The sequence below is a fragment of the Podarcis muralis genome, chromosome 18 (assembly GCF_964188315.1).
Source record: "Podarcis muralis chromosome 18, rPodMur119.hap1.1, whole genome shotgun sequence".
NCBI classification, from domain to species: Eukaryota; Metazoa; Chordata; class Lepidosauria; order Squamata; family Lacertidae; genus Podarcis; species Podarcis muralis.
In genome coordinates, this window is record NC_135672.1 from 13,154,543 (window position 1) to 13,182,452 (window position 27,910).

Here is a 27,910-nt window from a genome sequence, read left to right on the forward strand (position 1 = left end):
AGTTGGCCTCTCGACACACATCTCGAGGGCCGACACACAGAAGGAAGAGGGAACGAGCTTGTTTTCTCCTGCCCCGGGAGGGTAGGACTCGAACCCGTGGCTTCACGTAGCAAGGAAGGAGGTGCCAACTCAACGTCGCCGGGAAGAACTTTGTGACGGTCAGAGCTGTTTGACCGTGCGATGGAATGCGGTGGACTCTCCTTCCTTGGAGGTTTTCAAGCAGAGGTTGGGTGGCCATCTGTCAGAGGTGCTTTAGCTGAGATTCCTGCATTGCAAGAGGGTTGTTGTATCTTAATCTTTTATCCCCCCCCCCCATTTTTTTAAAATTTTAAAAGTGACTTCCCCGCTTCCCCTTGGTTGAATTTCATTGCATATCCTTTTAACGGTTTCCCAAGTCACAATTCTTATAAAATTTAACTTAAACATTAACATCCTTAAATCTTCACTTTCTGGAATTAAACCTATTAATTCATCACTTAACATCAATAAAATCCTAAGCCAATTAGGTATCTGCAAGCTGTTTTCAGTTAGTTTAACTTAACATATTTAACTAAATAATCATTAAGTTTAGTCTACTCTTCCTGATACTCCTCCTCCTCCTTCTGGTCACGGACTCTTCCGGTTAGGTCGGCTAGCTCCGAAAAATCCATCATCTTCATCTGCCATTCTTCTATCGTTGGGTTTTCCACTTTTTAGCTAACAAAATACGAGCAGCAGCTGTGGCATACAAAAAAAATTTAACGTCTTTCTTGGGCAATTCCAAACCTGTTTGGAAAGAAGAAAAGCCTCTGGTTTTTTAATCTTTTAAATTGTATTTTAATCAACTTGTTTTTATTATTGGTTGTTAGCCGCCCTGAGCCCGGTCTTGGCTGGGGAGGGCGGGGTATAAATAATAATATTATTATTATTATTATTATTATTATTATTATTATGGTCATGGACTCTTCCAGTCAGGTCAGCTAGGAAAAATCCAATCTTGTGTTTTCCAATTCTTCGCTAACAAAACTCTTGCTGCAGTTGCGGCTCCTCTACACTTTCGTAGCTCTGTCCTCCGGAAGTCAGCGCCCCCTGGCCAGCGGCCGCTCTAGCCGCGCGCATCTCTATGGCGACGCTGCTGCCCTCTGACGTCAGACCGGAAGCGGAAGTGCCGGGAAGGAGTCTCGCTGGCGGGCCGCTCCGAGTCTTTCCCTCACTGAGGTAAAAAGGATTTTCGTTTTTTTTGACGCGCCTTTTCGAGCCCCGGGAATATTTCACGGCCTCCGCCGCCTCTCCCATCGGCGCGGCTTCGGCGGAAGCCGTGCGCGCGCCGCTCTATCCCATCTCCGCGATTATCTAATGCTTTCCCTTCCCTTCCCCCCTCCCGTCCTTCAAGCGGCGGGCCCCGCCCCTTCACCGCGTCGCGATCTCGCGAGATCTTGTCGGGGCGGGAGGACGGCTTCGCCCCTTTCTGCGCAGGCGCGCGGCTCGCTCGGCCCATCCCCTCCCGCGGCCGTTACTTTGAAAGTGGGCGTGGCCCGATTTCTAGCGCCATGGCAACAGCGAAGGGGGCGGGGATGGAATTCAAATAGGGAGCCCTGGTGGACTTTGTAATAGGCGGGGTGGGCGTGACGTGCGTCGTGACGTCACAGCGATGACGTCATTTTGCACGGCCTAGTTCCGTGTTCAGTGCGGCTGAATCCATCATTGTTATTTTTATTATTATTAGTAGTAGTATACTAATGCAAAAAGGACAAAATACATAATAAAAATGAAAATGGAGGCCTGGTTGATTTTGAAGTAGGCAGGAGAGGGAGCCGTTTGACATGATGTCATGGCTATGATGTCATTTTGCACGGCCTAGTTGCGTGTTCAGTGCAGGTTGCATCCATTATTATTATTTTTATTGGTAGTAGTAGTATACTACCCTATACCTGTAGATCTCAGGGAGGTCCACAACATAAAATTAAAATATAAAAAGGACAAAATATGTACTAAAAATAAAAATGGAATTCGTAACTGGTTGATTTTGAAGTAGGCAGGAGACGGAGACGTGTGTCGTGATGTCATAGCTATGACGTCATTTTGCACGGCCTAGTTATCTGTGTTCTTGGAGCCTCAGCTTCAGGATCTGTCCTTCCAGTGAGCACTCAGGGCTGGTTTCCTTCAGAATGGATAGGTTGGATCTTCTGGCAGTCCATGGGATTCTCAAGAGTCTCCTCTAGCACCAGAATTCAAAAGCATCCATTCTTCGGTCATCAGCCTTCTTGATGTTCCAGCTCTCGCTTCCATACATCATTACAGTGGTATAGATAGATACAGTGGTACCTCGGGTTAAGTACTTAATTCGTTCCGGAGGTCCGTTCTTAACCTGAAACTGTTCTTAGCCTGAAGCAGCACTTTAGCTAATGGGGCCTCCTGCTGCCGCCGCCACGCGATTTCTGTTCTCATCCTGAAGCAAAGTTCTTAACCCGAGGTACTATTTCTGGGTTAGCAGAGTGTGTAACCTGAAGCCTGTGTAACCCGAGGTACCGCTGTACTGGGAATTGGGTGCATTAATTTCCGTGGTTGTACTCTGAGTACAGCCTATTTTGTACACAGCCTTCCCAAAGCAGACCTGATTCCTGGGTCCTAGATATATGTGCTTTCAGACCTGACAACACTTAAGCCTCTCCGACCGTCAGAGAAAATTTAAAATGCAGATGAGATGTAATCATAGAAATCATACTCCAGTAAATCATACAATAATACTCCAACCCCAACCCCCTATTCGGTGTTGCCCTTTTGGAGGGGGCAGCCAAATTATCTCTGTGGTAAGGTGATTTAATTGAAAAACTGATTTAGCTGAAAAAAGGTGTTTAGCTTATTAATCTCCTTTAAAAACTGGTCGAGGTTGCATAGCTGACGACGGCAATAAAATCATTTAGAGTTTGGTTACAGGGAAATAAAGAATATAAAGAAAAAGGCTGTTTAGGAGCAGTAGATCTCATCCCCACCTGTGTATTATCACTATAAGAATATATATATAATTATTATTATTAATTAATACAAATAAACATGGAATGGAATTTACTTTCTGTTCCCTCCTGAGTTTTGCAGCCATCCTGCATTTCCAATGCTACAATTACCGAACATAAATTATGTTAAAACCTTTGCTTCTTCCAAAAACAGGGTAACTGTATAACAGCCGTTACTTTTATAATGATGACGACAATGATGTTATCTTGCATTACAGCTATATTACGTCATGTTATGTTTTCTGCACTTATTTTATTGCTTACGTTTTGGTGGTTGTTGCTTTTTAGCAATTTTGCGTGCACAAAATATACAAAATTATTTTGAAACAACCACTATGGTTTTCACCAGGGACTGCATTCAGCTTAACAAATGAAGGCTGCCGTTCTGACCATGTCTGCTCATAAGTCCCATTGAATTCAATGGGCTTTCCTTCCAAGTAAGTGGGAAAACAAGCTTTCTCCCTCCTCCAAGGGACAGCCCTTCAGATATTGGAAGATGGCTCTGCTATCTCCTCTTTTCCAGGCTAAACATCCCCAGCTCCTTCAACCATTCCTCATCAGGCTCGGTTTCCAGACCCTTGACCCTCTCAGTCTCCCTCCTCTGCCCACCTTCCAGCTTGTCAACATCCTTCTTAAATTGTGTTACCCAGAATTGGATACAGGATTCCAGGTGGGGTCTGACCAAGGCAGAATAGAGAGGCACTAGGACTTCTCCTGATCTGGACACTAGACTTCTGTGGGTGCAGCCTGGAATAGCATTCGCTTTTTTCGCTGCTGCATCACACGGTGGGCTCACGTTCAGCTTGCGCTCCGCCAAGACCCCCAGATCCTTTTTATGGGTACCACGGTCTAGCTAGGTGTCCCCCATCCTATATTTGATCATCTGGTTCTTCCAGCCTAAGTGCAGAACCTGACCCTTGTCCCTGCGGAAATTCACTTTGTTAGCTTGCACCCAGTTCTCTTAAGGTAATTTTGAATCCCGATTCTGTCTTCTGTGGCATTGGCTACCCCTCCCGAATGAATGACTTTTATTATTTCGGTCACAGACCAGTTCCCACCCACATACAATATCAAGGAAGTCATAGAGCGTGATAGGGAAACTTTTGAATTTGCAATTAGGTATAACAGGGACGATACAGATACAGCAACAGTTAAAAATATATAAATTAAAACTTAGTCACTAACATATAACCTAAAACTATCATTTAAAACCTTAATCATTATGATAGCACAGCTTGTTCCCTCAGTTTTATGGCAATCACACAGAATTTGGCTACTCTTAACGTGATCTCAGGATCCTTGTCCTCTACCAGGGATTTTAGACACTGGCTACCCCTCCCAGTTCGATGTCGCCTGCAAATTTATAAAGACGATGAACAACAACGGGCCCAGGACAGAACCCTATGGACCCCACTGGTCACTTTTTCCAAGGATGCTGAGGAACCAGTAATGAACACACTTTGGGTTTGGTCAGTCAGCATCCCAGAACTGGACACAGTATCCCAGCTAGGGATGATGGGAGTTGTAGTCCCAAAACATCTGAAGGGCCGAGTTTGCCTATGCCTCGTATAGTGCCTATGGGGCCTGAAAGCTTACATTTGAGTGGGCATGGCGAGGATTGTACTATGAACGTAATCAATTTCCTTAAAAGATTTCAAACCAGCACTGGTAGATTTAGATCTTCTAAAGAGCCTTAAAGCATCTCAATAATATTCTCGCAAATCCTTGTTGTCCAAATGTTATTTATCAAAGCTGTTTCACCACACCTGTGTTCCTGCGATAGAGATCTTTTTAAGGAAATGGAGGGGGAAATGTTTTAATCGGCCTTTTCTAACCACGACAGGTGGCTTTCTTTCCCTTCCAATATCTCAATTACGCCTCAGATCGTTTGAGCAGCGTTCTAGGGCGCATGACTCAATTAATTAATTTTAACTAGATTTTCTAAAAAAGAAGTCACTTTTTAGGTTATTTGCCCTTACAAGGATTTAAAAAAAAAACCCCAATACCACCAATGAACAATTAATGACTTGCAAAATTGTATAGTTTCATCTATGATGATGGTAGGAAAATAATAATACCAGCCTGTGCGTAATACGATGAAATGAACCATTTAATCAATGCAAGACAACCTTTGAAAAAGGGCCGGTTTCCTATAAGGGTTTGAGCTTTCTCATGACACCCATAATCTCTTGGGCATCTAAATACAGCCTTTTTATACAGTCTACAGACCTGCAGGTTTAGGGCGGTATACAAATTTAAATAATAATCATTATATTATTATGTTTTACTGAAAACCATTTTTCTTTTTTTGCAGAGGGGAAGGGTTGCGTGTGCGTTTGCATGCGGGCAGAGCAGCCATTCCACATTATTTATTCTGTAAAAAAACGTGGGCTCCGGATGATTACCGTTAGGCCCGCGTAATCGTGCTTTATTATTATTTTTAACGGGTTTAAATGCTTGCGTGTTGACGCTCCGTCGGGGGAAAAAGGGGTTGGTGGGGAGTGTTTGAAAAAAACACCCGGGTTTCGCGCCCGCTGAAAACGTAACGTGTGAATGCGCGTCGGAAGATTCGGAGCGCGTGACTGGCGGGGGGGAAATAAAAGCGCGCGGCCACGCCCAAAAAAAAGGTGGGGGGGAGGAGGAGGAGGACGGCAGCCCTCCGCGCATGCGCCGGCGCCAAGGCGAGCCGCCGCTCGGCGAGCGTCCGTTTTTTTCCTCCCCCCTCACTCACAGCGCGCCTTTAACCGGCGCGGCGGCTGTCCAATGGGCGCTCCGGGCGCGCGCGCCGCCGCCAATGAGCGTCGTCGTCGGGCGGGCGGCGAGGTGGGCGTGGCCGGCGCCGGAGCCCGCCTCCCTCCCTCTGCTGCTGCTTCTGCCGACTGAGGGAGCGGAGCGGCTCGTCGCGCGGCCGGAGGGACCCTCAGCTTCGTCGGCCCGACGCCTCGCCTCGCCGCCGCCGCAGCCCGCCTTCCCCGCTTCGTCGGAGCGGCAGCGACGTCGTCAGGTGAGGCCTCCGCCGCCGTCGCCGCTGAGGGAAGAGGCGGTTGGTCTGAGGAGGAGGAGGCCGCGGCGGCGGCGACAGTGAGAGCGGGCCAGGCTCGCCTTGCGGCCTGCGCGGCCGGTGACGCAGGAGGGGGCGGGGCCTGCGTCGAGGGGGCGGGGCACGCGGCGAACGGGGGCCTCTCTCCCACCCCCCTTTCCCAAAAAAAAGAGAGAAAGAAAAGCACGCACGAGGGAGGGGAGGGGAGCGCGGAGTCTTTTGTTAGGGCGGGGAAGGGAGGCAGGGCGGCCAGCCAGGCTGATCGCAGCGGTGGATGATCATATTATTTTTATTATTAGTATTATCATCATCATATTATGATCACAGCGGTGGATGATATTATTATTATTATTATTATTATGCTGATCGCAGCGGTGGATGATATTATTATCTTATTATTATTATTATCATCATCATATTATGATCACAGTGGTGGATGATCTTATTATTATTATTATTATCACCATCTTATTATTATTAGTATCACCTTCTTCTTCTTCTTCTTCTTCTTCTTCTTCTTATCATCACCATCAGCATATTATGATTGCAACGGTGGATGATCATATTATTATTATTATTATCATCATCTTATTATCATCATCATATTATGATCACAGTAGTGGATGATCATATTATTATTATTATCATCATCATCATCATCATCGTATTATTATTATTGATTGATTGCTATCGTTGTCTTTAGGCTTCTGCCTTTTTGCAAGGAGGACCAGCCTCACTGTTTTTACAAATGAAGGGTGAGGGGTGGGGTGCAGGAAAACCGGACTCGCGGTTGCAATCGGAATCCAATCCTTCACGTTAAAACCCCTCCCCCACCACCAATTGCAAATCCAGGTTTACTATCAAAATTTGCACGGAAGAAAGCAAAGTTGCGTTTCCGGCTGAATTTGGGTGTGTGTGCAGGGAGTCACGGTTGGGATTGAAATCATTCACACACACACACCCCACACACCAATCAGGTTTATTATCAAAATTTGCAGCGAGCAAAATTAAAGTTGAGTTTTCAGCTGGATTTGGGGGGGGGTTGGGGGTGGAACCCGCTTGAAGCGTCCGTTGTGTTGGAGATGTTTCAATGGCTATCGTTTGATTTGCTCCTTTCAAACAGCTGGAAGTCTGTAAATTTTGATAATTTGCGGGGAGGGGGGTGTTAGATGATTTTGATGGCAGCTTGTTCCCTCGCAGGGAAGGAATTTGAGCACGGTGCAAGCCAATTGCAATAGCAGCAGTGGGGTTTCGTCCCAGGTGCTTGGAGCAGACCTATTGGAATAATGCAACTGAGGAAGTTTAAGGTCCTTTAGTTTTAATTAAGGGTCTACCCTGAGTAAGAATATCATTTGGCACAACCCAAAGGCTTGGTCTTTATGAGGCCTTGCTGTGTACACATGCACAGGTGAGCATTGCAGGTGCGCGCACACACATTATTGACAGACAACAGCTTTGCAAGGTTCAGCTCAGACACTCAGGTCCAGGTCCAGGGTCCTTCTGGCGGTTCCCTCACTGAAAAGCGAAGTTACAGGGAACCAGGCAGAGGGCCTTCTCGGTGGTGGCACCCGCTCTGTGGAACGTCATCCCATCAGATGTCAAGGCAATAAGCAATTATCTTTTAAAAGACATCTGAAGGCAGCCCTGTTTAGGGATGTTTTTAACGTTTAATGCTGTATTGTGTTTTTAATATTCGGTTGGAAGCCGCCCAGAGTGGCTGGGGAAACCCAGCCACATGGGTGGGGTATAGATAATAAACTCTTACTTGTACTGTATTAAATCTAAGAAACCATTCCTTAAGATGAGGAAAATAAAGGAGAAATTGTAAGCTTGTTCAACGAGCATCTCAGTAATCCTTACAGGGCCCTATGAGGTAGGTCAGTATTCGTATTGCTAGCTAAGCTAAAAATGTGCTTAATTCTAAGCCACCCAACAAAAAAACAATAATATGTAGCATTTATGTTGGGTTTTGGAGCGCTCAGAAGTGCTTCCTAGTGATCCCTCAGTTTTAAATGCCTGTATTTTATGTTGTTTTACTATGCAAGCCAGTTTGGGAGTCCTGTAAGTTGGGCTACGCCAAGACAGGATAGTTAATATAGTGCCCTCTAGGTTTTGTTGGTCTACAACTCGCAGGTGCTCCAGCAGCCAGCAGGATCAGTGGTCAGGGTTCATGGCAGTTTGAGTCAAAGCAACATCGAGGGGTCACTGCAATTGCTTCTCCTGGGCTGAGAGAGAGTAACTGATTTGCTGCTTCCTCTTTGGGATGTATGAATATAGTTGAAGGAAACACGATGGAACTGACAAATACAGTTAAAGTTGAGGAAGGGCACAACAGGATTAATATATTTATTGAAATAATCGGTCTGTTTAGTGTATACAAGAATTTAAATTGCCCTAAAATACATTGGTATGTCCATTTTGAGATGAGGGGAAGAAGCAGGAATACCAAAGCAGCAGATTCAGAATTAGTGAGCGGCAGAAATTCAAGTTTCTAATGTGGAGTGGTTTCCTTCACTGAAAGGCTTCTTCTGTTTAGTCAAGCATTTTGTCCATCCTCGGCTCCAGTGAGTTCCACTTCCTCTTTCTCACCCTTGAGCATGAAACGAGCTTTTGTACACTGGGAGATTTATGTGAATTAGCCCTGGTTCCGCAGCGTGCGTGTGCATTTGTGCTGAATGGAGAAGGAAATGACGACTCCAAAAGTGATGCCTCAGATTGACAGGTTCACCTGGAAATCATTACTGCCAGGAAGTTCTTGTTTTAAATCTCAGTTTGTTTGCTCTTATCGGGTACGCAGGGCTTGAACAAGCTGAGACGGCCTGACCTCTTTTCTTCCTTGTTTCCTTGCTATTAGACAAGGACTGTCAAGACTGGTTCCTTTGGAGCTTGTGCTGGGGGGGGGGTCTAATTTAAGCGCTTTGCCAAGAGAAACAACCAAAACGGAGAAGGTCCCTAAGAGTATGAGAAACAACAGACAAAAGCATGGGAAACAAACAAACAAAAACCCTAGTGAGAGGCAAAATAACAGGAGATCTCATTGTTATAAATTGATGGGTTTGGAGAAATGTTTGTTCCACAACAGTGGCTACTGCTTATGTATGTTCATTGTCCTTTTTTATATCACATTATTTGGGGTTTGGGGGCTTCTGTGATTTTGCCCAAAGGAGCTACATAGAGATGTGATGGTCCTGCATCAGACTGTGAAGTTGGCTCAGGAGTATTGTAGGCAGAACTAAGATTCTCTCCTCCAAACCTTCTCTGCTGTGGGAGACGCATTCTAGCCCACCCGACTCATCTGGGAACTTGGGGTGCTGCTGACCAGCTAAAAAGAAAAGCGGCGGAGAGGCATGCTCTGGCTACTCTCTGCTCCCCACTTTTCTGCTTAACGGCCTTGTCCCACCCCAAGGCAAGTGTAGGATTGGAACCTTTGCTTTAAGAGAGACTTCCAGGGCAAAAACGGCTGGGGGTTGGCATCCTGGGTACCACTTTTCTATGGAAATTGCCTGCCTCACACATGGTGGAGCATTTCCCCCCCCCCCCCATTGCTCTCCTTGAGCTGGAAGTGAGATTGAGCTGGTAGGAAGCATTTAGGCAGAACTGCTGCCTCAGTGCAGGACAGCTCTGTGAGAGCGCCCAGGCCTGGTAACTCAAAGAAGGGAGAAGGTAATGTGAAACCCAGCATAGCGCTGGTGCAGGTGCCATGGTTAATCGTGGTGGGCAGAAGACTGGGGAACTAAACACTCCCTCTGACCCTCCTCCCAGGCAAATTGCACCCCCCCCACACACTTCTGCGACTTCCCCTTCATTTGGTGCTATGGCTACTACCAGCTTTGGTGAAGAAAACTCCTAAATCCTTGCACATTTGCATACAGAAACCACCATGTTGCTGCTGCTGCTGCTGCTGCTGCCATTTGCGGCATCCGTCTGTCTTGAGAGACAATGGAGTGCGCCTCGGGGGTCGAAGTCGACCCCATCGTTAGCAGCACTGAAGGGGACTCCTCACCCCTCGGCGTAAGCCTGGGCAGCGTGTGTGGAGGTCCTGGACTGCCCAGATCACAAGACCCCCCTCTTGGCCTCTGCTTTCTGAAGGAAAGCAGAGCAATGTGTTTGGCAGTAGCTTGGCTGCAGGAGTTGCCAGGAGGCGGCACGCAAGAAGATATCCAACCTTCTCAGAGCCTCTACTCTTGTGTAGGGTTTACTCCTTAGCTGTTTCTTCCAATAATATCCTGCAAGGCTGCGGATGGTTAGGATCAAAAGTTTTCTTCTCCTAGATGGGCAAGCTGTCTAGGTTGACGAGCCCAAGAAACCACCTTCTTCTTTTTAATATTTTAATGTCTCTCATCCAGGGTCCTCCATCAACCCTCTTAACGCCCCCATGAATATTTCTGGACCCTAATCAAGGCCGATGCTGTTCTCTTCGGCCGCTGCTTCTGCCGCCTGGCAGGCCTGTTGGCAGCCTGGCAGTCCCAGATTATTTGTATTCACTGTGACTCATCACCATACTTTGGATTGTCCTGAATACCACCATTCGGCAGCCAAGCCCCCAACCAAAAGTCCTGCTTGGATGCAGCTTGGCTCGCCTGCTGAGGAAGACTGTGTGGTGATCGATGGTATCATCATTTATCCATTTTAGACCCCCTTAGTGGTAGCAGCGGCCCTAGTGGCTTGTGGAAAGGTTGCAGCGCAGTCAGATGCGCAGTACACAGGTCTGTGCTCAGCTCTGTACTTTCCTTGATGTGATGATTGAGGCCGGTACGCAAGTCAGCCGCCTTGATGGAGATGTTAGGGGCCAACATGGCGCCCAGAAATCTCCGCTTTGTTGCAATTGGACCCACGTCAGTAGCATAACGCGCCCCGCCCCATGGGAATTTCAAACACTGGGTCAGTCGCATGCTACTCCTCCTGGTTGTCTTTTATTTCTTTGTAACCACATGAACCTTCAGAGCTGAACAACTTGTATTTTTTCTCCCTTTTGGCAGATTTCTTTTCTAATTAAAATGTCTAATGGTTATGAAGATCACATGGCTGAAGACTGCAGGGACGATATCGGGAGGACAAACTTAATTGTGAACTACCTTCCTCAGAACATGACCCAGGATGAATTACGGAGCCTGTTCTGCAGCATTGGGGAAGTTGAATCCGCCAAGCTTATTCGAGACAAAGTGGCAGGTAAAAATAACATGTAGCCTGTCCTGAAATACAGGCGTCCCTCTGCCCACCAGTTACTCGTATCACACTTGCGCTCGACCACATTTATGCGGGTCGCCGTGAAATAAACAAAGAGAATGGACTTCCCTTCTCGGGGCTGTAAGTGAGAGAAGGGGCCACGGCACATTTGAAGCCTTGAAATTGCTGGAGGGGAGGAGACTGCAGGGGGCCCCTCCTGGCGCCTCGGCTTGGCACAAAAGCTCCTGCCCGTCCATGGCAGCACTGGAGGTGGGCAGAGGAGGTACTTTAGTGGCAGCTGCTCTTGGTTGCCCTCCTCGCCCTTTTGCCCTGCTTGCAACCGGATGCCATGGCCTGGGTGGCTCAGCAGCCTCGGGGTGGAGCCTTTCTTCACTCGGAGCGGCCCGATATCCCGCTTGGGAATGAGGTGCCCGCTCTGCCTCTCCTGGACCTGGTTTGGGCAGAGGGGAGGGGACGAGAAGGTCAACCTGCCTAGCCCAGCCTTGTCCCCCGATGATTGACTGGTCCACCTCACTCCCTGCTACTGCCTCTCTGCAAGCTGGGGGAGAGTTGCCAGCTTCCAAGCCTCCCTACTCCAAAGGCTGTGCACACTGTCTCTCCCCTTCCTTCCTTCCTTCCTTCCTTCCTTCCTTCCTTCCTGCATGCCCTCCCTGTTAAAGTGGGGTGCTCCCTACTGTATGCGATTTCACTTGTGTACGCTGTCCAACGGAGGTGGACAGACAGACATTCTGTACACATGCCTGTCGAGCTGTTACTGCCGTCGCTATTTGCATTCATTTGTTGCTTTGTACAAATGTGTATGTTGGGGAAGCCACAAGGCAGCTGCAGCACTGGTGACTAAGGTCGGAGGAAGCCTGTCTAGGATCTAGGGAACCGCGCAGTTAGTTCTGCGTGCCTACAGAGCAGCTCTCCAAGCCACATGGCAAACTTTTGGGGTCCTGGTCCACATTTTCTGAAACTCCTATAGGGCAGTTTTTTACGTGGCTTTTTTTTGCCATTCATATTCAAAATAAACCAGGTCCCTAATTAGTACAGATAAGGAGTGCGTCGTGTTGAAGCAAAGTGGTTCTCCTCTGCCACCTCCCCACTTACTTTCAAGAACGCTATGTTTAATTAATTAACCTTTGTCCCTGTAGGTCACAGCTTGGGTTACGGCTTTGTGAACTACGTCACAGCGAAAGATGCCGAAAGAGCCATAAACACACTGAATGGCTTGCGACTCCAGTCCAAAACTATCAAGGTAAAAGTGACTCTCTCAACTGTGTCTAGCAGGAGTCAGTCTGCAGCTAGAATTTCTGCTTATTTTTGACTGTCAAACCCTTTCCTCTCCCCCCCCCCCCTCCGCCCCTACAATGGTCATGAATGTATATTTTTAAAATGTTTTATGTCACATTATTGTTTCATTAGCCTTGAACTCATTGGACAGGGAGGCAGTGTATACATGTTCAATAAAAATGTGCAAACCTGAATTCTAGCAGAGCAGATATATTAGTCAGTTGCAGGAGAAATAGCCAATAATTGTGTGACATTTAAAAGTGGACACATTTATTAAACCTACTTAATCATACATGATGTGAACAATGAAGAGAGAGAGAGTGTGTGTGTGTACATTATATCGTTTTTTACATATTGTATTTTAATCAATAGTGTGCAAGACATTTTGGCTGATTAATTTCATGTTTTAAGTTGGTTGGTTAAAACTCTGCAAGTTTGCTTATGAGAAACAGCAGTTCTAGAGGGGAAAGCTTAGTTCGGACCGTAATACCTCAAGGACTTCCTCTCTCCATATGAACCTACCCGGACCCTGAGATCATCTTCTGGGGCACTTCTTTGCATGCCTCTTCCTCACAAGAGCAGGGCCTTCTCTGCAGTGGCTCCCTGTCTTTGGAATGCTTTCCCCGGGGAGGTTTGCCTGGCGCCTTCATTATACACCTTTAGACGCCAGGCAAAAACGTTCCTCTTTAGCCAGGTCTTTGGTTGATTTGATTGACAGCCTATGCCCTCTTAAAATGCATTATTGGGTGGTTGTTGTTTTTATTTTGATTATGTAGTTTGTGGTTTCACATTCTGCTTTTATCTTGTGAACTGCCCTGAGACTTGCAGGTATAGGGTGGTATATAAATTCAATTAACAACAACAGCAATAGTAATTCACATGCATGTGTCGCAGCAGGTATAATCTTGGAAGAGTCATTTCCCTTCTTGTGAGGAAAAGCCTCTTTTAAGATGGCACTGCCATGCATTAATTTTATAAGCAGTGACTAAACGGTGGGGGGACATTTGATTCGTTTTAAAGTGCTGATATACGAATCTAACCAATTAGTGGCCTCAACCCTGCAGCCCTAAATGTGATATCTATGTGTGCGCCTGTCGGCTTTGTGGAAGGGGAGATGCTAAGGCAGCACGGCAGCCAGGCTTGGCTCTCTACCAGCTGCATGGCTCACAAGACAAAAGGGACAAGCCACGGGTCAGGGAAGAAGCGAGGCGGGGGGGGGGATAAGTGAGGGGGTGGCCTGACCTGCCTCCCAATCTGAGCAACACATCTGTCGCTGCTTTGAGAGTCGAATCGTGTGACTGCGTGCTGGCGGCCGCGCACCCATGAATGAGCTGCTTGTATCCTTCCAAGCGTCGCTCTCTCTCTCTCTTGGCTTACCAAAGCCTCGCTGGGAGGGGTTGTCAGATGAGAAAGCTAACCCTGACTTTTAATTGCTGCATTGTAGTCCTGCCACTGAATAGTAGTGTGTTCCAAGAGCTTCATAGGAAGCAAATTGTGCACAGGGCCAAAGGGGCACACCCAGGAAGGTTCTTAAAGGCTTGCCCAGGGGTCATGTTTTTTCGTGAATAGCTCTGTGCCATTATTTATGCTCTCTTAAAAACAACAGCCCTGCAGGCATTCAGTCTGCTGCTTCGCCAAGTGTGGAGGAGTAATTCCGTGGGTGTGCGATCCCTTAGAGGAAACTTCCAGACAGTTGCATCCTTTCCTTTGTTATATCCTGCACCTCAGTTGGTTACAGTAAGGGGGCATGCAAGATAGGAGCAGCCACTGCAGTACAACTCAGATTTACGCAATTGCGGTTACCCTTGTGGTAGAGTTTAGACGCCCTGAGCATACCATCCGTACAGAAATGGCACCTGCTGCTTTTCTTCCTGCCCCAAATTTGAACGCACAAGTTTGAACAGCTTGCTGGAATGATTCTGCTCACCCAATCTCTGCGCTTACCGGGAGGTAGAAGGGCGATGTTGCTGCAGCTGCAGACCCACCAGAGTGGTTCTGCCCATGTGTTTGTTGCGTTGAACCACCTCCGCCACCCCCCACCTTGCCCCTCCCAATAAGCAGCAGTAACACGTCCGGCTGGCGGTCAAGTGAGGGGGAAATGGCCTCAGCATACTGCCTGCCACTTTTGTTGGAAGTGACCTCCTTGTCCAAGTCCTCGTTGCGGGACAGATGGCTACCCCAAAAAGGGGTAGAAGTTGGGCCAAACTGCAGGGATGATCTCGTTAGCAACTGCAAAAGAAGGAAGCCGAATTGACGCTAGAACTTCTGGAGGGACGCTTCATGGTTTCGCATGCCCAACCAGTGGTTTTCCTTTTCCTTTTAGGTTTCGTATGCCCGCCCAAGCTCTGAGGTTATCAAAGACGCAAACCTGTACATTAGCGGACTGCCGCGGACAATGACACAGAAAGATGTTGAGGACATGTTTTCACGGTTTGGACGCATTATCAACTCGCGCGTGCTGGTTGACCAAACTACAGGTGTGAAAGGCGGCGATGGTTTTGTTTTAGAAGCTCTGGCGTTTTGACTGGCTCCTTTTGCGCAAGAGTGGCTATCACATGTGTCACTTGGAAACACTCCCCCCTTTTTTGCCCCCCCCCCCATTACCTTAGGTAGCAGGGCAGTGTGGCTACAGTTTGTGGAGGTGGCCAGCACCCCAGCTCCCCTTAATAATTCATTATGCTTGTGAGCACTTTCCCCTAGTGATGACTCTCATGAAATACCACCTCCATGATTGGAACAGATTTGCTGTTTTGGAGATCCCTCCATTGCATGTATTGAACCATGAACCTCCTTAAAGCGATTTGCATAGCTTTTGAACTCTTGTCTACATTAGGTGGTTGACTAAATACGATTCCACCCTCGCTCAACAAGCGCTTTGATCTTGTTCGTTTTGGGAGCCCTTCCAAGATCCTGAACAACAACATGCGCGCTCTCTAGGAACTTGCCTCTGCCAAAGTCAAGTGTTCTATATCTCCCATTAAAACCCAACAAAGTGGGACACGTTTAACATTTCTGGTTGCATAGAGATTTCTGTAGCACTCTTCTAGCGCCTATGCACTGCTCAGGGTGAAAACATTTTAAAACCACGTTATAAAATACTGTTAAGAAGTGCATCAAAAGCACCGGCTGCCGATATAGAACATGACATTCATGAAGGTACTTAGGCAGTTGGATTGTCTTTGCCGACTGGCAAAAGACAGCCAGATGGAGGTTGGATTCTGTTAGTCCCCCCGTCCCCCCATTGCTGTGCAGCCTTGTTCCAGGCAACCTGGGCACATTTGGGGGAGCGGAGGAGACGCACTTAACTCTGTGTTTTTGTCGCTTCGGTTTCAAGGTCTGTCCAGAGGGGTGGCGTTCATCCGGTTCGACAAGCGCTCGGAAGCCGAAGAGGCCATTTCGAACTTCAACGGCCACAAGCCCCCCGGCTCCTCCGAACCCATCACGGTGAAGTTCGCCGCCAACCCCAACCAGAACAAAAACGTAGCACTGCTGTCGCAGCTGTACCACTCCCCGGCCAGACGGTTCGGGGGCCCCGTCCACCACCAGGCTCAGAGATTCAGGTAGGTTAGGAAGAGCTGACATGGTTGGAGGTCTGTGCTGTGTGTTGCGCTCTCTCTCTCTCTCTCTTCCTCTGCCTCTCTTGGTATTTTTCGTTTTTTTTGTTTTTCGTTTTAAAATCATAACTGCTCATCACCAGGCGAAACACTTCCAGTAGATAGTTAAAGGGAGAGGAGTAAAACACCAACATAAATGTTAATCCGTTCCAAAATATTAGGGTTAACAGTATGTGAAGAGCTTTTGTTCTGATAATTAGTCAATAAAGACCACTTTTCTTGGAATACTTCTTGTTGCCTACCTTCATACGGCCTGATCCTACTGTGTTTTATCTAATGATATTGCCCAGGGTATTCCATGCTAGCTAAGCCTTTATATCAGCCGTTAGGTAGCATTATATTGGATATCCCAAAAGGAGGGGTCGCAATAGGATTCAATGTAAAATTTGTATCCGGTGATTTCTGTTATTACTTTAACCAACTCTTTCCCAATATTTCTTGACAGTTCACGTGGAACCCATCAGCTTGGTCCCAATTGCACCTCCAACTTCTTCCATTAGATTTTTTTTTTTTAAAGTTCATTCTGTATAACTTTAGAGAGTTCTGAGAAAAAAAAAGATCTTTCAAAATTAATGGCAGTTGAGTGCTTCTGTCCCCCCCAAATGAATATGTATTCCCACGCTATGTCAGTAATCATTGTTGATGTCCATTTCTTTTCTTATTTCTGTTCCATCAGATTTCTCTCTTCTTATCTCACTCCCTCTCCCCTCCCCCTCAAAAAATAGAATTTAATTAAATAGAGGATTAAAAAGCCTTCCAGGTCCTCCCCGTCCCCTCCCAACCCCGGTTAATAAAGATTGAAAATTTGTCTGTCTGCTCTGATGCTTCACAACAGTGTTTCAAAAGATGGCATTTAAAAAAAAAAATTCTGCAAGAATGGGGTGGTCTGGTACTTGATTGTAATGAACTTATTTCTCATATGGTGCAATTCCAGTACCGCTAAAACAGTATTCTGAAGCATGTAAAAACCTATTCCTTCTCATAGTCTAAAATTGCCGAAGCAAGGTTTTTTGTTTGTTTGTTTGTTTTTTGCTTAAAAGGCTTCTTGTCATTTTAAAAACAACCTGTTCTTTTTAATGGCCTTGTGCAGCTGCGCTTAATGGGTTCCACACCTGCGCAGAGCCTCATTCGGGAACATTCTCAGGCTAGGCCAGACTTGTTCTGCTACTTGGTACCGCTTTCCTAACTAAAAATAGTGCTCCAGGTAGTTTATAGAAGTATAAAAAATACATATTGTAAGGCTGGGGGTGGAGGAGCAGGCAATTTAAATAAAACCAGATTGCAGTAACCTCAGCTCTGGTTCCGAGATCTAAAATGCATGCCCGGCAGTCCTGTTTACGGCTAATAAGAGAGCGACAAATACCTGTGATCTTTTAAGAACCCTCAAAGGAACTTTGCACATGTCTGCCTGTGGGTTAGCACCCCAAATAAAGCCGCAGGTTTGCAGGCAGTTGTTGCAGACTGGCAATGAAAAAGCAAAAGCAATGGTTTGTTCTGCAGTTGAGGTTATAATGCGCATACCATGCGGAACAGCGCTAAAAGGGAAGAGGCTGTGCAGTTAAGACACTTTCCCAGGAAACGTGCCTACGTGTCCTTTGTAATAAAGTGTATTAATCTTAGACTTCCGAACTGAGGAAGGAATACTGAGCACTTAAGTTAGATCAGTACGTTTAATTTTGGGGGAAGCAGGTTGGAGACAGGAATGCGACTTAATAAAGAAAAGTAGAATGGAGACTCCCGCCCTCATGAGAAAAGATCCCATTGCTGCTTTGACGGATAGGGACCCCCTTGTCTGGCAAGGCAGGCGTAATTAGGAAACCTTTCCCCATCCCCTGCTTGCAACCCAGAAGAAAAGTTACTCAGAAGAAAAGTCCAAATTGGGCATGCCACATAAAGGCATTCCTCATCTTTCCAACATTAGTTTTGGGTTTAAAATAGAAATAAAGGAGAGATTCACGCAGCCTAAGCCCGGAATTTGATGCACGCCTGCCAGGGAAGAAGTTCCGTTGAATTCAAAGCGAAATGCATAATATTATTGTGCTGCTTGCATTGTATCTACTTTCTGCCTAAGACTGGCCCTCTTGATTTCAGCCGCACTTAACTGCAGCAGAATGATGGACTGTGCCAGGTTAATATGGCACAGACCTCCCTGGGCAGTTACTTTTGTGACTTGAGGACCTAAAGCCTAGATCTTTTTAATAGCTGGGTTTGCCCTGCGCCCCAATAGAAGCTGCTGGAGAAACACAACTTCTTTTGCCTTGTGTAGTGTTAGGAATTGGGATTCTGTTCAGATATTTCTGAAACTTAAACTTACCAGCCAGGTCTAGGGAATAACATACTTTTAACAGGCTACAAACTCATCCCTTGTACTGTGGTTCGTTTTTTGTTTTTTTGATAGTTATTTTCCCCCCTTAAACCTTTCTTCACACTGTTCCACTTTCATTTCCCGTTCAGTTCTTACAAAAGCCATCTATTTGATTACTGTTTTTTGTTTTTAAAGTGTTCTCGACACATCGGTGTTCTTGCTTCTAAAAAAAGATAGTGCTTGAAAAGTTCCATTTCTTTAATAGCAGATAAAATTTTCAGCCATTCTTCTCGTTGCATAATTAAAAGATTGATAAGCTCCCCCTATTGATAAATGTTTCCTATATTGATGATATATACATATATTATTATTTTCTCTGTCTTAACACTAGTTTCATAAATTTAGCTGCTACTTTTTACTTGCTGACCAATTTAATATGTGCTTTATTTGCATCTGTTCCTGATCCAAAAGACCTAAGTCAATCTAAGAAACAAAATTAGTCCCTTGAATAGAACTTTCCTTGTAGCTGGTGGAAAGAGTATATAATCTCTTATCTCAAGGTTCAATAGACTTCACCTTGTCTTTGAAACTTCACAATAATGGATACAGTCATCTCTGCCATACATAATACCCCTTGAAGGTTTTCTATCACTTTCTCAGTTGGCAAAATCTGTTGCGCTAGCCCTAGCGTGTAGCAGGGCAGTTCTGCAGTCCAGAACGGGATTGCAGTTCCCTCAGTTTCTCCTTTATGATGTCATTGATCACAAGCCTCATTTGGGAGAAAATAACTAAATCCTCGACTTGGAGCTGGCTGTCTCCTTGCATAAACCGGAGAGCAGATAGATAGGCGAAGCAGCCACCTAGTCTAGCACTGTCTACTCTGACTGGCAGTGGCTGTAGCAGAGAGGGACAACGTCCAGCTCTTGCTACCTGAGTTAACTGGGAAATTGACCCTGAAACCCAGTGTGTTTGAAGCATGCAGTGCTGGCCACCCCCCACCCCCCCAGTTTAACCACATCCTAGTGCAAATGAGAGCAGTTCCTGTTTCTGCGTCTAGCCCCCTTTGCACACCAGAGTAATTGAGGAAAGGGACGGATAGCAAGTACAAACGGGCTCGCTATGAGCCAATTTCTGTTTGTGGGCCTCTCGGATGTGGCCGCTCTGGGACTTTCTGGGAATCTTATTCATGGTTACTGGTCTTCTTGAGGAGCCATGGAAATCTTTAAAGCAGCGCTGGGCGTCCTTCGGAGCTCAGTGTGAGAATTTGTTTTTACCCCGTCAAAAAGTCCCACAGAAATACTAGCAGTTCCTTAATTGTTGATAAAGTACCATTCACTAAAGTTCAAGCCCATAATGTGGGCCAAGTCCTACAACCTGTAAGTTTCGTACAGAAAAGACAAATCAATAATAATGCAGACAAGTCACTCCTTCTGTTGAGTGGGGAATGAGCTAGCAAGATCTCTCACGCCTCTTAGCCCGCTAAGTCCCGCCCAGCACCACTAAATCAGCTACTTTAAAAAGAACCTTTTAAAAACCATTAATACGTAGTTCATTCTTCAAAAGACTTAATAGCAGCAGTTAATAAGCAACAGTTCAGTTCATAACTTGTTTGGGGTATAATTTTCCCCCTGGAAAGCTAGTTATTTCCTCTGTATCTACAGCAGTTGTCTTTCGAGAACCTCATTTACCACAACTTAGGCATACACACACTTTTGAAAACAAAACAAAACACTAGTCTTGTTGTCAAGATGGCCCTCTCCTAATTTACTGTTCCTCTGGTTTTTTGGATTTCTTATTTCACTTGCTTATGTGTCCTTTTTTGTTGGTTGTTTTTTTTTTTAAAGTCCTTACTCATTTTTCACACGATGCTTGTTGTAAACTCCTCCTCAGTAGTTGCTTCTTCAGTGAATCCCTTGCATGTTTTTCTTTTTGATTTCTCCAAAAGTGTAGAGTCAGATGGGTATCTTTCAGAATTCTTGTCGTAGAATTCTTGTCACATGTTAAATAAATACATGTTCTTCTATCTGCCTGTACTCAGCCTCTTCCATGTAAGATGATGGTCCCCACCCCCCGAAAAAACAAGACAACCACCCGTGTTAATGTTTCTGACAGTGCTACAGCCCTGAATGTTGACTGTAACTGGCTCGGGGTCAGAACCAGTGGCTCAATTCAGATGAAATGTCAAGCTATGGTGTGGCAGGCCCAGAACAAAACGCTTTTAAACGCAACCTTCCCTTTCTCGTGTTTGCCACGATGTCTGGATCTGGGGGGCGGTGGTTAGAGCTTTCCTCCTGAAAGCCTTGTTCCGAAATGCCGATTTCTGGTTTTGGAGGGGAAGCGCTCACCACAGCCTGCCGGCGTCAGTGTCTCCGCACGTCATGGCTAACCCCAGATGGGAAATGGAAGGGGATCCGCCGAAGGGATTGTGTCTATTGGTGGCTCAGTCGCATTCCTCCAGACTGGAGGGTCATCTGAACTGATCCTTAGTGGCAAACGGTGGCCATATTGTATGGGCCTGGTGCCTTGAATAATCACTTGGCTAAGCAATTCTCTATGCTCCTCTTAAGAACAAAGTGTGTAGCAATGCCCCCCCCCCCAAAAAAAAACCCCTGCAGTGCTACTCTTCCACAACCAGATAGTTGCTAGCCGCTGTGCCCTTTGGTTTTGCTTCATAAAGGATGCATTATTTTGTCTTGTCAGAAAAAGCAGTCCTACATAACCTGTTTTTGTTTTTAGAAAAGCACACAGTGATCATATGCTCTGCAGGTCCAGGTGGTCAAGCCCGGGGGTCACTTTGCAGATAACCTAGGTCACCGGGAGGGAGAATAAGTAGCGGTGAGAAAGTCACTGACGAACTGAAAGGGGAAAGAGCCCTTTGTGCTGTTTGCTAGAAAGATGCCAGGCCTAACAGCAGGGAGTTTCCTTTCACGTTATTGGGAACGGGGTGGCGAGTCCGGCAGAGTGGTTAGGGAAGGAGGATGAGAGCCTTAATATCTCCCTGTGCATCCAGCTCCACTTGCCTCATTCCCGACTACTGAACACTCTGAACCAAGAGGTCACTTGGCTCAAATGGCGTCCTTGTGCAGGCAGATCTAAGTCGTAGAATTGTATGATGTAGAAGGGGCCAGAAAGCCCATCCAAAGCCCTTTTGCCCAATATCGAGTGCTCCTTGTGGGCCCTTTCAGAATGCCACTTGAGGAGACAGACCACTGGGGTCCCGCAGGGGGCAAGGCACTAGCCCTTTGCCAAGGGGGTCTCCGCATCAGCCTCTGACATCGCTGACAGGACTGTAAGCCTGACAATGCGCAGGGCACAGCCTCCGAAAAATGTCTGTGCAAGCCCTGCTGGTGTGGGTGGTAGCAGCTTGAGTGCACCTTGGGCCCAGCCCACTCTGATTCATTTTGCTGGGACCTGCGCAGGAGACATTCCTGGTAGATTGGTGGCTTTCAGCCTGGCAAATTCTAGAGGGGCAGCTGCCTCTGTCTGTTGCAGTAAAACACAGCAGAGGGACTGGCGGCATCATTAAGATGACAAGTAAATTTACCGCGGCCTGGCTTTGGTGGACTAGAGCCGCTGCTTCATCAGATGCATAACAAGTTACAAACAAGTCATGAAGTCCATGGGGCAGAAGCAAAAGTGCGGGTGTTTAGGCGAAGAATAACGTGGCCCATTTATAAAACAGCAAATCTTGGTGATTTGTTGGCAGCCTGCAATGCTAACTGAATGCCTGTGACGCGAAAGAGATCTACGGCCCCAATTTGAGTCATGGATTTCCATTGTGTGGTCCTAGGATTGTGGGTTTCACAATCAGGGTTGTGGGTCTCTTTCACACTTCTACCATAACGTAGCTCTGTGTGAGAGAGAGGGAATTCCTTGGTCGACTGTGGACAACACCTCCTGACCCCATCTTTTTAGAGAAAATGTTTTTAGAAAAAGCCTAAGGTTCTTATTTCAGGCCACTTTTTAATTCATTGCTTTTTTATGTACCGCTTTTATTCAATGTCTTTCTATTAATTATTGCTGCTCAATCTTTTTTTGGTGGGGGGTGTATAGCCTGGTTTTTAATTGATGCCTCTGTGTTTTGATGTTTCACGGTTATGAATGATTATACAGTGGAGCCTCGGTTGTCGAACGTAATCCATTCCGGAAGACCGTTTGACTTCCGAAACGTTCGAAAACCAAGGAGCAATGAGCGGCCGGCCAAATCCATTGAGAAACTTTAAAGACATGCAGCGGAAGCCGTTTGACTTCCGAGGCGCGTTCGAAAACGGAAGCAATTACTTCTGGGTTTTTGGCGTTGGGCTTCCGAGGCGCTCGAAAACCGAGGTTCCACTGTATCCCTAAAAAAGGGCTGCATGTAAACCGGTTAAAGTAAAAGCAAATAAATCATTTTTAAAAAAAACAGCGCATCTGACGAAGCAGGGCCTAGTCCACGAAACGCTGACGCCGCGCCAATTTCGACAGCCTTTAAGGCGTCCCAGGGAGACTCTGTCTTCTTGCCAAAACGCAGCGCCCGGGTGCTCTGAATCCCCCCCCCCCCCCCCCGCCCAGCGCTCCTAACCTTTTAATTCCCCCAATGAGCTTCTCTCTTTTTTTTTGAACTTGATTGAAACTGACTTTTTTTGTTTTGTTGTTTTGTTTACATGAACTATTTTATGTCCTTTTTTATTTGGTAGGTTCTCTCCTATGGGTGTAGATCACATGAGTGGGCTTTCTGGTGTAAATGTCCCAGGAAACTCCTCTTCGGGATGGTGCATCTTCATCTACAACCTCGGCCAAGATGCCGATGAGGGAATCCTCTGGCAGATGTTTGGCCCCTTTGGCGCGGTGACTAATGTCAAAGTCATCCGCGACTTCAACACCAACAAGTGCAAAGGATTTGGCTTTGTGACAATGACAAACTATGAAGAAGCCGCCATGGCCATAGCGAGTCTTAACGGCTACCGGCTGGGGGACAAAATCTTGCAGGTTTCCTTCAAAACCAACAAATCCCACAAATAATTTCGCTCGTGGCTTTTCTTTTTTTTGTATGGAATAGATAACCGAGTGACGGAAAAAGTTTGAAACCTTTCTTTTTTTTGTTTCCGTTAGTGTACAACTCGATTCTTCTTCTCTTTTTTTGTTTTGCGCCAGTTTTCACACAAAGAAAGTTGTTTGTCTTTAGTCTAAATGAGAAGTGGGATAAAAGGGTTTTTATATATTCTTGGGATGCCACCAACATGTTCAAATGTTTCGGGGTTTTTTTTTTTTTTAAAGTCCTGCAATTGTTTTATCGGTTTTTAATTTTAGATGGTTCTGCTCCATGACCTTGTCCCCGAGCCAAAAATAATAATAATACATACATCTATAGATATATATATATCTCAACAATTACCAAGTAGAATCCAGACCAGCCCTGAAAACGGCCAGGCTTGCTTTCCCTTAAAAGGTTAGCTGTTGATTTCACTGCCAGGACAGGGGCATTTCAACCAAGCTTCAACATAACGTTGCCCCTGGTAGCAGAGGGCAAAGCTTGGAAACTGGAATTTTTAGTTAGCGGAAAAGTTTGTTAATCCGCAGAAGGAAAGTGTCTGTAAAGAGACTCTGGTAAACGAGAGCGTGCCAGCGTTCAGTTAACGCCATTGACCAAGTTCATTGGTCAACAGGCGCATTATTATTTTTAATGTCAAATTGGAACAGCTTTTTTAGCCCGTCCCTGCCCCCAGTTTCCAATAAGAATGGACCAAAGAGTTTCAGAGAAACTCTGGGAAGATTTCAGAGTAAAAATGAAACTCCAAACCCAGCGTTGCCACATCCTTGGAGTTCTTCCCTCCAGGTAGCACATTGTATTGTGTTACGTTCTGGTCAGATAAATGTGGCATGATCTAACATTAACTTCCTTTCAAATATAATTTTTCAGTTCGAATTCTTGCATCCTTAGGGTTTTTTTTTTTTAATATATATATAAAGCTGTTAATGAACATTTGAGCATTGTCATTTTTTTGCATCCCTTCTAATAAGTACTAGACGATTTCCCCCACTATTTTAATAGGGGTTTGTTCTGACGATAGCTTTACATATTTGAACTCTCAGCAGAAAAGTACATTAAAACTTGGAAGGTAGAGATTTAAGAGAGAAAATAAATGATTATTTTTTTCTTTTTTGGGGTAGACTTATACGATTTTAATTAATCCCCTGAGTTTTCTGCAGGCTGCCTTGAAACTTTGAGTTCTGTTTTCTGTTAATTTTCTTTTGCTTTTTTGTGTTTTTGTTTGTTTTTACTTTTGCATTTAAGACCAATTAAATTTGATTTGGTTTTGCTCAAATTTTGTTTTGGTTTGTTATTTTAATTTTTAACCCCCACTCCATATTATTACACAGCGTCCGACACGAAAGATTAACAGCAGCTCTTTTCCCCGGTAGGAACGATCTGGTGTTTCTAAAGTGCCACAACGATAAACCCGACCAGTTAGGAGACTTGAGGGCTTACATATACGAATCCTCTGCAACCAGTTTTGACATAGCGAGGGTTTGTAAGGGCACAAGAGTTTTCCAGAAAACACGTAGGCAGTAGGTCCATAGAGTGTGCAAAAAGCAGAAAGGTTGTGCCCAAGGGAACCCTGATCCAATCCTAAGAATGACCTAAGTCTGCCACACACCACATTTGAGAAGCCCCCTTGTGCATGCCCGGTGAGGGGCTCGGTCATTGCATCCTGGAGTCCTCCACCAGTCTCCATCCTTTTCGAGCCTGCCCCAAGGCTGCCTGCATCTACAGCCGCACCACAACCATTCTCTGCCACCGCACTGAGGACTGGCCAGGAGGACTTGGAGCGGCCCCCTGGCGCAGCAGGAGAGGGTTGCCTCAGACTGGCTGCACCACCCACGCCCGTAAATCCGCCGTCAGAAAAAGGACTTGCTGGCAAAGCCTGCAAGTTGCAATTCCGAGGGAGATTTCGGGCCCTTTCCTGGCTTTGAGTGGCCGTCTTTCATAACAATGCTGTTCCAGCCAGCACACAGGAGTTGGGATTTCTGTATCCTTATGATGCTTTTTGTGTGTACACCTTATGACATTTCTCGTACATCTTCGTTATGCAAAGGCAAGTTCTTTGTAGGAAACGATGCCCTTGCATATCTTCATCAGGAAACTTCTTAACAACGTTCCAAGTAACTTGCTTGGCTTCTGAGAGAGTGCATCACCTCATTAACCAATTTCTTGAGGTCTCAGGTGTACACCACACATATATGATGTTCTTCTTCTCTTACAAACTAAGCAGACCCTCTAGATAACGGCTTCCCTAATTACCCATCCTCTTGGAGGTTTTCATCGCGATTTCTGGCATCTTTCTGGAAATGCTCTGATCATTAAGAAGTCTTTGGCCTGTGGAAACAATCCAGCAAGATGGATTTACAGAACAGCTTGAACTATAAGCCTTCTTGCTAGTTTGCTTGGTGTGTTTTGTTGTCGTGGACTTCTCAAAGTCCCGAGACAATCCACATCTCTGCTGTGTGCCGTTCTCAATATCGGTTGATCACAAACCGCATTCGTTCAGCCTTTGCTTCCTTTCCCCTCCCTCCTGCCAGTGTCCCTTTGCCATTCCCACAGGAAATGTTGGGGTTGTAAACTGGGAACTGACCTGATACCCTATTCAGACCCAGTTCAGCTGTTTGGAATCAAGGACGTGGCACCAGCTGGCGTTTCTGAGAGCACCACTGCGGACTCTCGCTAGGTAATGCTCTCTCTATTGCAGTCCCTGGGCATCTCGCAAGAGTACAAGGGCACAATTCAGTTTGGAGTTTCCTTTGCAAACCTCACCGAAACGAATACCGTCTTGTGGAAGCTACCCTTTAATTTCAGTGGGTTTGGCATCCAGGCACACTTTTCCAGTGGATTGCGTTCTTGGATATGCCCAGTAGCATTCAAAGACAGCTCTTCAGAGCCACTTTTACAGAGCCTTCTTAAGTCACCTGGAAGTCTTCAGCAGCGAATGTCCTTGTGGCATCGTTGTTTTCTCTTTTTAAGAACTCTAATGCTTCTTCCTTCGTTTCTCCCCTTTTAATGCCGCTTCGTATGGAAAGCGCTGTGCTTTATACGCTGGGTGGTCGTAGCTTGTCAGGAATTGCTTCTGTTCCTCCTATATTTGTGCCCCGCTGCCTTTCAGGTAATGGATTTTTTTGTCCAATCAGGAAGCGTCTGCTCGCAAGTCTATTGGTAGCTCAGTTTTGGATCTTGTAGGTTCTCGTGGTCCTTGCATTTATAACCTTTTCTCTGCTTCACTTTGCGTCTTCCCGGAGTCTTGTCCCAGTTGCCATCTGCCCAAACCTAATTCCCAGGACTCACATTCTCCTGTGCTGTCTTCATCCTGGCAGGTCTGCAGCAGCTCTTGAACTCCTAAGTATATTTCCAGGTAATGTTTGGAAGGGCTCCCATCAAGGGCAAAACTGCATTGGAAGTCCATTTCCGAATCTGATGTAGACCTAAAAAAAAGGGTTATCAGAAAAGCCCCTAAGTAATCACATCATTGGGCTCTCCTACTGTATGGCGACTCTACAGCTGCAGTTACTTTTTGTATTTTCATTAGATTGCTTCCCTGACCCCATGAAAATCTTATTGCACTAAAACAGCATCCCCCCCCCAAATGGAATCAGTTGCAAAAGGTGCCAAATATCTCTGTGTTTGTCTCATCCTGGAATAACAGCATCCTCTTGTTCTTCGTTGAGTTCCAGCTTGAGTTCCTCTTGGGCGAATATCGCAGCTTTGCCTCCCAATCCTCCAGAGTTGCCTTCATGCAGATATCGACGAGAGCTACAGGTGCGCTCAATCAATATGAATCGACAGCGGTCAAATAAGTGGATTAGGGCCCGTTCTTGACAAGACCGCAAACGGTTGGATTTCATTTCTTCTACATGCCTCCTCTCTCGGGGAAGAGTTGCTCTCAACCCTGGGCGCAGAAGTCTCTCAATCCACAAAGCCCTGCAAGGAGATAAAGATCACTCTGTGGAGTCCGTGCTTAAAGCATTGCCTTCCTGTCACCCCACAGCTTCCTCTCGGTGCCAGACCCAATTCTGCAAAGCCCGCCAGCGCACGCTGAGCTGGCTAGAGGGAGCCTGAGCCGCTGCGTTTCACTGAATCGCTGGCTTAAGCTGCCAGCAGTAAAAGGCTCTTCCCACCCCAAGCTGGCAAAAGCCATCACTTGTGTCAGAATGCAGAGATGGCAGGGAAAGTCAGTTCGTGGAATTGGAATACTTCCTGCATGTGGTATGTGAGATTATTACATAATCTCAGGTTGGCCAGCTGTCTTGGATTCCCTTTATTTTTTTTAAGGATTGCGAATTTGTACAGGGACAGATTTCCTTTTTTTAAAAAAGGGTACAGCAGGTTTGCTTATCATTGCAATTCTTTTTTGGTGGCTGGGGAGCAACGCAGCAACCATTTTGTAGAAGACTCCTAAGCTGACTGGCGCAAACCAAATGCCCAAGTTTTCCTTCCTCCCTGAGAGAAATCGAAAACATTCCGTGC

The 27,910-nt window shown here is 46.1% G+C and overlaps 1 protein-coding gene across 2 annotated transcripts; it reads left to right on the forward strand.

Annotated features, from left to right (window-relative positions):
• The first annotated feature begins 1,094 nt into the window (after positions 1–1,094).
• Positions 1,095–27,747, forward strand: ELAVL1 (ELAV like RNA binding protein 1). Of its 2 annotated transcripts, none has more exons than XM_028713866.2 (6): positions 1,095–1,197; positions 11,013–11,202; positions 12,357–12,460; positions 14,819–14,972; positions 15,830–16,055; positions 23,091–27,747. In XM_028713866.2, the coding sequence occupies exons 2-6, from the start codon at positions 11,031–11,033 to the stop codon at positions 23,413–23,415; spliced, it is 981 nt and encodes a 326-aa protein (XP_028569699.1). In that variant the 5' UTR covers positions 1,095–1,197; positions 11,013–11,030; the 3' UTR covers positions 23,416–27,747. The 2 variants fall into 2 exon arrangements, with proteins under 2 accessions (XP_028569699.1, XP_028569696.1); XM_028713863.2 differs by lacking the exon at positions 1,095–1,197 and adding an exon at positions 5,840–5,997.
• Positions 27,748–27,910: the final 163 nt, after the last annotated feature.

Coding starts and splice junctions, on each gene's coding strand:
- ELAVL1 (XM_028713866.2), top strand. CDS start 11,031: ATGTCTAATGGTTATGAAGATCACATGGCTGAAGACTGCAGGGACGAT. Junction 11,203..12,356: donor TATTCGAGACAAAGTGGCAG/GTAAAAATAACA, acceptor TTGTCCCTGTAG/GTCACAGCTTGGGTTACGGC. Junction 12,461..14,818: donor TCCAGTCCAAAACTATCAAG/GTAAAAGTGACT, acceptor TTTTCCTTTTAG/GTTTCGTATGCCCGCCCAAG.